General features: G+C 38.4%; 1 protein-coding gene across 2 annotated transcripts; it reads left to right on the top strand.

The window, feature by feature from the left end:
* Nucleotides 1–8,217: 8,217 nt before the first annotated feature.
* Nucleotides 8,218–11,045, top strand: aimp2 (aminoacyl tRNA synthetase complex interacting multifunctional protein 2). Of its 2 annotated transcripts, none has more exons than XM_065291045.2 (4): nt 8,218–8,374; nt 8,876–9,082; nt 9,381–9,615; nt 10,161–11,045. In XM_065291045.2, the coding sequence occupies exons 1-4, from the start codon at nt 8,360–8,362 to the stop codon at nt 10,547–10,549; spliced, it is 846 nt and encodes a 281-aa protein (XP_065147117.2). In that variant the 5' UTR covers nt 8,218–8,359; the 3' UTR covers nt 10,550–11,045. The 2 variants fall into 2 exon arrangements, with proteins under 2 accessions (XP_065147117.2, XP_065147109.2); XM_065291037.2 differs by having other exon boundaries at nt 8,218–8,482.
* Nucleotides 11,046–11,523: the final 478 nt, after the last annotated feature.

Here is an 11,523-nt window from a genome sequence, read left to right as displayed (position 1 = left end):
CGGCTGGTTGTTGGTGTTATACTGAAAAGCTTCTTGGTGTTGTGGTAATACACTTGCGAAGACATCCAGAACCTTAAAGGTTGAGGAGAATACGGAACAATTGGTGAATTGAGACCAAGGGAAACCGAGGATTGAAAACGACATGGTTGTGAGTACCAAGTGCAAGTTATAAATGCCTTGTGTATCGATCTAGCTGCATGTGAGATTCCTCTAGGAGGAAGGAGACAGCCCTACCCCTATTATAGCGTGGTGGGTGAGCCGAGTGGACATTCACCGAAGCCGTCACAACGACGACACCACTAGCTAGGTTATTCATCGCCAGGTCTGACCGAAGTGAAGTAAAGGAAGACGGGAGTCCTTTTTGTGCACTGAGCGTGGTGGGTGAGTCTTTGTGCTGTGAAACCCTTTAAGTTGACGTGGTGTTGTATATTGCTGTGGGTTGCTGTGGATTACTGTATGTCCTGTCTGACAGACCCCCGCCTTCACGCACTTCGTTCAGGGAAGACCAAGAGGCTGCTGGCCTCAGCTTACTCAACCCTGTATATGTTGTGAGCGTGTTTCAGATCCCAGAAAGTAGCACTGTGCCCCGGGACGATCCTTGCCCGCCTAGACATTTGGTGGGTGTGGCGAGCGGAAACGAAGAGCTGGAGAAGCAGCAGCATTGTGAGTACGATTTGTGGCTATTATCATTCAATACTGTCAACTGTGCGAGTCTTATTGTTGCAGAGAGCGAGGTGAAGCGATCTCATCGTCCCGTGGCCTCTACAAAGGGGCGCCCCTGTCCAGCGTTCGAACGCCTGACGGCAGCGAGGAAAGGGAAGCGCTCGGCCCGGTGAGACGTTGAGCTATCCCACCCCCCTGCCACCGCACAGCCGTCGAGAGGGTTCGCCCCCGACGCCACGTAGGGACGACTTGCTCCACTAGACACTGTGTCCAAGTTGATACCTGTGAAGGGAAGAACAGAGAGAGTGAATAATCTGAAGAGAGATCAAAGAAACCTGTACTTACGGTACGCTGTGTCCAGCAGAGAGGTGAGAGCCATTCAAAGCTGATTAACTGTGCTTTGTGCTTAAGTTGTTACCTGTGGAGGAGAAAGAGGAAATACTGAGTGACGCGACGAAACATTGTGAGCCCACACTAAGGAGGCCCAGGTACGCAGCCCGAATAATAACCCACAATACTCATTGGCTTTTGATTCTGCCTCCAGGAGGACAAAGGAGCGCGCCACGGATAGCAGAGACCAGGTTGGAGCCTGAGTCCCACGCCTCCCCCCTGGTCCTCAGTGTCCTGGACATTCCGTTGCCCCTTGTTCCCTGTCCGCGGCCCACCTGGAGGGCAGAGACGGATATTAATTTTAATTCACCCTTCCCCATTTCCCAAGAACATTTTAACTATTTATTAAATCAATAAAGAATTATTTTTATACTTACCTGTCCTTGTTGTTGTCTGGTCATTGGGTTGGCTTTGGGGACCTCCTCGAGGTGGAAGTTGAGAAGGGGCGTGGTTTAGCCATTAGTGGCCACCCCCTGGGTGTGACATTACAGTCAGCATCAGGTCAGGACCAATTAGGGTGAAAGGAAGGGCGGGTCTCGTTACTTTGTCTGGAGTAGATTTTAAACGATGGCAGAGGTAGCTCCAGATATGTGTACACCTATGAAAGTTTAAGAGCTGAAAGTACCAACAAGATGCAACTGCACTATTTGTCATCGAGTAACAGACCCCTGTGTTAAGATATGTCAGGGCAAGGTGTTTTTAAATAAAGGCAGCTCAAACATGCATTTTATTCTGGGAGTAGGATAAGACCTGTCCAGGAAACCACCCCATAATGTGAAGTACCTAGGCATTTATGCTTTATTGCCTATAATTACCAAAAATGCTAAATGGAAACTGAATAAGTAATTACATAATAAAACTGGTTAAAATAAAAAATTAGCTTGGATGTATCAAGCTACTATTGATGTAGCTTAGCTTGCTACATTTCCCAGGGGGGTAGCTTCAGTGTAGTGAAGCTTCATTTAATGTGAAGTAACTGGTAGCTTAGCTCACTACATTTTCCAAGTAGCTTGCCCAACACTGATAAAATCAGGGAACAAATCAAGAGGGGAACAGGGGACATGAGTCAAACAATAATGAGGTGATTAACTAGGAGAAAGAGGGGGGTGGGTCAGGAGAAGAGACACGCAAGCACAATGCCCAAACACAAGGCCATGTGCAAGCAAACAAAACATGGGCCTGTCATGATCCTGCCTCAAAACTAGAGTAGAACAAGAACAAGATGGCAGAATCATGACATTAAATGTAAGTACTAAGATCTTAGCCTGTATATGTGAAGCCATCGCTAACCAATGAAGATCATGTAGTACAGGAGTTATGTGGCCTGTGCACAAATCCATCCTATTTACTGATTGAACAGATAAACAGTAGTGCTCCAAGGACCGAATCTTGAGGAACACCATGTGAAACTTGAGTTATGTCAGATTTATACCTTTGTATGGTGATATAATACTTTCTATCAGATAAACCAGGACAGTGCTGAGCCAGAGATAGCACGATGTCACTGACCACACAAAGAAGTCTAATTTCAGTGCTATGTAGTCTACAAAATCCTGACTGCAAGGGTTCAAAGACCGTAGCATTTCTTAAGATCTAAGTGGTGCAGCGACAACCTTTTCAAGGATTTTACTCAAAAATGGTAAGTTTGAGATTGGCCTGTAGTTGTTCATGTCCAGGTGGTCAAGGACCGTTTTTTAAGTATGGGGGTCACAGCAGCCGTTTTTCAGGTCTACTGGAATGATGGTAGATACCAAAGTAGTATTAATCATGTGTGTGTTATGACCGGTACAACCTCCCATAGATACGACTTCAACAAAACAGTAGGTATAGGATCAATCTAGCAGGAAGTGGAGTGTGACTTCAATCAGAAATAGCAGCAGACGTAGTGAGATTAAAAGCAGATAGAGGATGGACTACTGGCTTCAGGATAACATTAGAATCTATCATGTTTCAGTATCTACGGAGAAAGATTCAGTGATTGACTTAAGTTTGTCCAAAGAATGTTTAGAATTTTTTTCACCAACAGCCCAGAGCCTGATATAACAAGTTGTGATGTATAAGTGAGTTTGTTGATCATGGTAAACAGAGATTCGGCCTGCATGTAGCATTCTTAATAGTGGTGGTAAGGTAATAGCCACCTTAAGAGCATTATGGTAACTCAACAATTGTTCTTTCAGGGCCAAAGAGTGCACACTGAGTCCAGTTTTCCTGTATTGTCTTTCCAATCTGCGACCAATAGCCTTCATTGCTCGAAGATCTGGAGTAAACCAAGGTGACACATGAGTAGATGGCACAGGTCTAGTTTTAACAGGAGCTAGTGTATCAAGTGGTGATGGTATTATTATAGGTAGTGGTAATAAGCAATCAGTCAATGCCGCATCCGTTATTGCCTCAGAAAGGGCAGATATGTAAACAGTGCAGATTTTATCATACGTGAGCATTTTCTTCTCATGTGGTTTAGGCATTGGAAACCCAAAACTCAAAGATAACAGTTTGTGATCTGATAAAGCAAAATCAGATCCGGTAATATGAATGTTATACAAGCCAAATGTACATATTAGGTCAAGTATTTGACCCCTGGAGTGAGTAGCAAAGTATACATGCGGAGTTAAACCAAAGCAGTCCAGAAAAGACATCAATTCATTGCATTATACTATGTTTTCATGGATACTAAAATCACAAAGAAGATAACAGATGAATAACTAACACATACGAGAGTGAGGAGCTCGCTGAAATCAGAGAGAAAACCAGTATGAAGTTGAGAGAAACGACTTTATATTGTAGGCTACATCCAATAAAAATCTACCAATATTAACTAAATGACTAACTGGTTAAAATTCATAAAATCAAATGAAGAAACTGGGAACTGTTGAGGTCCACTAAAGTCCACTATATGAAGAAAAATCCTGGAAAGTTTTCCTCAAAAAAATAAATTCTCGACTGAACAAAGAAAGACATCAACATCTTGGATGACATGAGGGTGAGTAAATGATCAGAATTTTTTGTATGAAAGTGAAGTATTCTTTAAAACATTATCTAATCCACATGAACAATTGTATTGGCATTAAGTAACATTAACAAAGATTAATAAATGTAAAAAACTATTTTGCGCATTGTTTATGTTAGCTAATGCATGTACTAATGTTAACAAATACAAGCTTCTTTACTGTTTAAATACACATAGCCTATAGACACACACACACACACACACACACACACACACACACACACACAACACACGCATGTATGTATGTACACATACATGTGTGTCTTTAGGCTATGTGTATTTAAACAGTATAGAAGCTTGTATTTGTTAACATTAGTAAATGCATTAGCTAACATAAACAATGTGCATATATATATATATATATATATATATATATATATATATATATATATATATATATATATATATATATATATATATATATATATATATTAGGGCTGTCAAAAGATTAATCGTGATTAATCACATCTAAAATAAAAGTTTGTGTTTACATAACATATGTGTGTGTAGTGTGTATAATTAATATTTATATATAAAAACACACACAGTCATGTATATATTTAAGAAAAATTGGTTATATTTATATATAAAATATTTATATTTCTATATAATATAAATTATATAAATGTTTATACAGTATATAAATGCAAATATTTCTTAAATATACACATGAATGTGTGTGTATTTATATATACATAATAATTATACACATTACACAAACATATGTTATGTAAACACAAACTTTTATTTTAGATGTGATTAATCACGATTAATCTTTTGACAGCCCTAATATATATATATATATATATATATATATATATATATATATATTCTATGTTTGGTCTTGTGAGCACATTGACATTCTCTTGTCCCTTGTTTGGTTTTGCAGTTCCTGTACACTCATTCATGTTCTTGAGGCATTCAAATGTTGAGGAATGCTTCATTTGACAATAAAACATCATTCAAATGTTTGGCAAGGCTTCATTTGAAAATGCAAGACCATGCACTGTGACTCCAGTCAAGTCATCCGAACTCACGCATTGCCGTTGATGAAGTCTTCCAGGCTTTGACAACCCTGAATGTTCTAACCAAGCAACCATGACTAAAGTGTCCATTCAATACTGGTCAATATTAAACAGTATATCTGAACTTCTGGACACTGCGTTAACCTGATACATCTGATCAGTAGCCACTGTGTAGCCGAGGTGCTGAATACTGATCAGAGCTCAGGTCGTGTCAAAGCCTCACACGAAACCCTGCGCTTCTCGCATCCTTGCCGAGCTTCATTTCCCATCTGCGCTCGTGTTTCTGCATTATTAGTAGAGTTGCTGTTGGGTTTCAGTTTCACAACCGGCTCTCTGAGCAGATCTTCTCCACAACGCTCTCGTCACATCTTCAGCAAACAGTGAATTATTAAAGCGTAACAAGCTGTCGGGACACCAAACTCAATTGTGTGTTGTAATTAAATGTCTCTCTCTTGCTGACAATGAGACTGTGCTTTTTGTAAACAGATGAAGTACAGTACGTGGGCTAATTTTATCTGCTCACATAAACATCTTGTAGCTTTAACAATGGTTTTGTGATTTCCCTATGTACTTATTTGTGTAGTGGTGGTGTTTGCTAAGGCAAACATTGATAATAATGTTGCTAATATTTAATTTTTAAAAATAACCCTATGAAGAATAATACAAATAAATTGCTTGTTATATAGATGTGTGCTATTGCTCTCTAAGTAATCAGACTTATGATTTTCCTATGATGATAAAACAGGACAAATCCTTTAGACTTATTATTGAAGAATAGATCTGAGCCAATGTCAAGAGACCAAATTAGCAAATAGGCTTGAGGCTGGGCTCTTTCGAATCATAAAAACCCCTTAGCATATTTAAGCCCAAGAGCTAACAACTCCTTATGACAACAAACGGTAACCACCCTAACAACATACAACTAGCATAATAATCCACTGATGGGCACGTATGTCCTGAAAACCATGCACAGCATGTTAGCATTCATTTGAAAGCATTTTTTTACATAATCATCTAGTTTAGAGTTTGGACTGAATTGAAATCTGTTCAAACGTAGACCTGTAAGTTTACCATGTTGTGACCTCTTTGAGGTTAACCTCAGCAACTGAACAACACATAAACACTGCCTCACATCACACGCACACACAGTGAGGCAGATCAGTGAGCTCAGCATTAAATGAGCAAACGAAAGGCTTTGGATAGCAAAATAGATCACAGGTGTGCTGACAAAACACAGTCACTGTCCCTGAGCTGATCAATGATGAAACTACACACACACACACACACACACACACACACACACACACACACACACACACACACACACACACACACACACACACACACACACACACACACACACACACACACACACACACACACACACACACACACTTAAACAAACGTGCACACTAAGTTGCACGACACAGTCATTTACATGAATGAACACATAACAGACACACCCAAGCAAATCTATGTACTTATTGATCTTAAAGTAGAAGATGTTGTAAAAAGTTGTGGTAATTAATCTGGTTCAAAGAAAACAAAAGAATAACAAATCAAAACAGTAGGCAATACCCATACGCCAAAAAAAGCTCTGGCAAAAAATTTATTTTAAATATATGTTAAATACATTTTGTAAAAAGTAATGCTCAATTAAATATATTTCTGAATTTGGAAATATATTTAGTTTTAACCTTCATATATTCAACTGCATATAACCAACATATAGCCTATTTCAAAATGTATTTCAAGGGCAATTTTACATCCCATATGGCAAAAATTTATTATTTGCCAAAATATATTTTAAATATATACTACATTTCAAAATATACAAAAAATAAAACTGTAAACATATTCCAAAATATATTTCAGCCATTTTTTCTATATTTTGAAATATATTTAGAAATATATATTTTTTCGTATGATTACACATTTCTTAAATAGTAAATGGTAATAAAATAGTAACATTTCCTAATAAAAAATAAAATACTTTTTATGTATACATTGGAGTCAAATATATAATAAGAATATATAATATGCATTCAAAATCAATCAGCTAAAGCCATACTGACCTGAACTTGACCCTTCAGTATTATAAATAGTATCACACTGCTCTCTGGTGGACACAGCACTAATGAGAAAAAAAAATCTAAATCTAGTCCGAAATTAACTTTATTGTTCAGAAATATTTCCTTTTAAATAAACAAATAAACTGTATTTTATCAAAATAAAATTAGTCTTCATTTATGAGACGAGTCATTTGGTAAAACAGTGTTTGTCAGCCTACAAAAATGCAAATATTTTGGGAACACGGATAGCAGGAGTATGTCAAATTTTATATTTGTTTGTGAATGAAACTTTTACATAATAAAGCCGGCAACCCCATATGGCAAAATATATATTTTTTAATATAATTCAAAATATACAAAAAATGGCAAAAATATATATTTGCTGAAATATATTTAATTTTTTTATATTTTGAAATATATTTTAAAAATAAATACATTTTAAAGCATTTATTTAGCCCTCTATAAATTTCAATCCAAGAAAATATTCACGTTGCATTGGAAGAAAAATCTTGTTTATTTTACGAAACATAACAGTTTAAAAATTTTTTTTATTAAATATATATATTAACTTATATAAATATATTTTATAAACTACAACTTGTATTTAGCATATATTTAAAATATTTTTGGCAAATAATACTTTTTTTTCATTTGTGATGTAAAATTAGAAATGTATTTGCTTGCTCTTGAAATACATTTTAAAATTATATGAAGGTTAAAACTAGTATATATTTCCAAATGCAAAAATATATTCAATGGAGAATTACTTTCTACAAAATGCATTTAGCATATATTTAAATGTATTGTTGGTCAGAGAAATATATTTTTTACCGTATGGAACATTTTTAAGAGTAAAATACCCAGGGATTTATAATCTTCCCAAACCATTAGGCCTATTTGGGCAATTGTTTCATTACTGTGAAAAATAACTAATAAGAACTTTTTCTTGTAAACGACCACAAATAGCCGTGTATCGTTAATATTACATTTTTATTTTAAATATACACAAAGGGTCAAACCACTGTTCTGACGTAACTGCGCGCTTTCACTCTCACCGGAAGTGACGCATCGCGGCCTCTACCTCCTCAGTTGCAGTTCCTGCGTGACGGATTGTCGAGAGATCGATAAGTCTTGTCAAATACAAACGTGTTCGGATTCTGTGCTTTTATTTTGGCACCGGGGTGTATCTATCGTCTGTCATCATGCCCATGTACCAGGTAAAACCCGTCAGCACCGGTGACAAAAAGATTGATTTGCCAACGTGCATGTACAAGTTACCGAATATCCACGCGCAGGGAACGAGCAGCTGCGAGCATGCGCTCCAGGTAATCACATTACTGATCTAACGTTAGAGAACAAATCGAATTTTTTAAACTCTGACTAAATGCATAAAATATACACAATGACACATTCAGTACAGAAACAATAACGAGATACGCGCAGGTCTGAAATGACTGACAGCTGCATATTGCAGAATAGACAACGCATTGCTTTTTGGGAGCTTGGGGCATCATGAGATTTTGGGTTTGCTATTAAACAGTAAGTTGCTTCACACACAGAGGCACATTGAAATTATATCCTAGTTGTCAACTGAAACACATAACCTAACTCTCAGGAAGGGGATGCATTATACTAGGAAGTATGATGATGTGGTAAATAATGTTACAGGAGTGATATACACATGCATGTAAACCATCACCTTTATTTTGTTTCTCCAGAATGGAGAAGTGGATCCCTCCATAAAGGCGCTGGAGGCTCGACAGGATGATATCTTGAAAAGACTTTATGAACTGAAGGCAACGGTCGATGGGCTTGCGAAGACCGTAACCACACCTGATGCAGACCTGGATGTTACCACGCTGTCACGTGAAGTTTCAGCGCCCGTGTTTAAAGGCACAGCCGATCTGGACTCCTTACTGGGCAAGGTGAGCTGTTGATCATGCAATTAAATGATTTATTAAAGACTAGATCACCTACAAATAACTTATGTCATCATTTTGTCATTCTCATAAGATTGGTTTGGTGCAACAAGACGATAAATACATTTACTTTGAATATAATGCTATACAATCCCTTTAAAAGTTTTCCTCGAGTTGGATTATATAAGAATTAAAACGTATCTGGTTTATCCTCCATGCTTTCACTTTCACCACTTAACCAGTCTAGTCATGTTAATCTAGTTAATCAAGTCTGACTTTCTAAATTTACATTTTTGTCTTCTAGGATCTGGGTGCGCTAAGGGACATCGTAATAAACGCGAACCCCGCCAATCCTCCCCTGTCTCTGCTGGTTCTTCATGGTCTTTTGTGTCAGCGGTACCGGGTGCTGTCCAACGTACACGTGCACTCCTCCGTGAACTCCGTTCCTCCTCTGCTACTGTCCTGCCTGGGTCCACGACACACAGACAGCTCAGCCCGCCAACGCTTTCAGCTTGGCTTCACTCTCATATGGAAAGATGGTGAGAATGGGTTGTACGCATAAATCTGTTTTTTTTTGTATCTGTGTCCAAAATTGCTCCCTATGATGTTAAATATTGCACTATTTGAGTGGACAGCTGTTTTGTAGTGATGTCCAGTATCATAGTGGACATTATACATAATCAATGCACTTGTTCAATCCCATAATGCACTGCAATAATGAATGTACAACCGATGTACACTCAACAGCTACTTATTTACTTTTGTGCCAAGTACACAGTACAGGATTTTAAGTCTGATTTGCAAGTCATCGAGCTCGCCAACAGGTTGGGTTATCAGGGGCAAGTCAGCGGGTGATCAGCGCTTGCCAATTTTATGTGTGAACTAGTCGATGACTCGTATAAGAAGTTTGCTGACGCCAGACAAATATTTTAGCATGATAAATATCTGGAGCTATTCATCAACTGTTAAATATGCGGCTGAAGTATGAATACATTTCTCATTTCTTATATGGGCTTGAGGTGTCAATCCAAATGCAACAGTATATGCATTACACAATCTGAATAATTTTGCTATCTCTGTTTAGTGTCAAAACTGCAGATGAAGTTTAACACGCAGAACATGTGCCCCATCGAGGGGGAGGCCAACGTCGCACGCTTCCTCTACCGGCTATTGGGTGCCGAACCCCAGGACCCCATCCTCGCCACGCAGATGGACAGCTGGATCGATACGGCGGTTTTTCAGCTGGCTGAGGGCGGCAGTAAAGAACGGGCGGCTGTGCTGAAGTCACTAAATGGGGCGTTGAGTCGTTCACCCTGGCTTTTGGGTCAGGAGTTCTCGCTAGCCGACATCGTGTGCGCCTGCTGTGTACTGCGGGCCAACAACGGCACATCTGCACCAGCCACCGTACAGGGCTGGCTCAAGTCCTGTCAGAACCTGGGTCACTTCGACTGCGTGTATGCTTTACTACAGTGACAGAAGCTGTGAGATCAGTACAGGTCGTACTCCTATAGAGAGAGTATAGATATACCACAAACAAAATATGTAATGAAAAGGGAAATAGGATTGTGTGACATCATTGTAGACCACATGCAAACCGACACCTGCAGACTTTTAACAATTTTATCTGTACTTGGTCATAATAGGTGTTTTGGTCCGTACGATGATGTCATTGATGATGTAACTGGAGTTGATCTGAAACTGATCCCAGGTCAGGCTCATAACTGTCTGACTGACACAAAGAGAGAGGGCATTTGAAACAGATTTTAGGGTAATGATACTGTAAAAACATCTCCCTCCCGCCTTGTGCCTAATACAACATTGTACTAGAAAATGTGTGTTGCTGTTATTAAATTGGTTGAAGCGTGGTTGAAATGTGAACCAAAGGACCTACGTGTATTTATGAGAGGTGATACTTTGTAGTGTCTTTTTCTTAAAAAATCGATTAAACATTTTCACTGCGGGTCAAGTATTTACAGACTGTTCCTTTTTTTTCAAATGCAATTAGCCTGTATATATACACACTCCTGAAAATAAAGATGCTTCATGATGCAATGGAAGAACCATTTTTGGCTGAATGGTTCTTTAAAGAAGTCGAAATGAAAAACTAATTTGTTTTGGAATATTGTGGCATTTTTTTTTACAAATAACTTATCTTGAAGCATCATTATATGGTATGGCAGGTGGACGGGGTCCGGTGAAAGATCAAAGCGATTAGCAAATAGCAACGTGATCTAACTTCAAACTATCCAATCAGTTCTCAATTAATGAGTTCAAGTCTAGCCCTGCCTTTTTGTTTCATTTCAGAAGCCATTTCACTCTGACGTGGGGAAAATAAGGCCTTGTCCACACGGACACAAGTTTTTCCTCATGCGATTTAAAAAAATTCCCCTCCACACATGCTCGGTTTAAAAGAAATCTCTGCTTACATGAACACGCAAAAAAACGTG

The sequence above is a fragment of the Paramisgurnus dabryanus genome, chromosome 3 (assembly GCF_030506205.2).
Source record: "Paramisgurnus dabryanus chromosome 3, PD_genome_1.1, whole genome shotgun sequence".
NCBI lineage: Eukaryota > Metazoa > Chordata > Actinopteri > Cypriniformes > Cobitidae > Paramisgurnus > Paramisgurnus dabryanus.
Note: the sequence above shows the minus strand (reverse complement) of the source record. Positions and strands in the feature narration are given on the sequence as shown.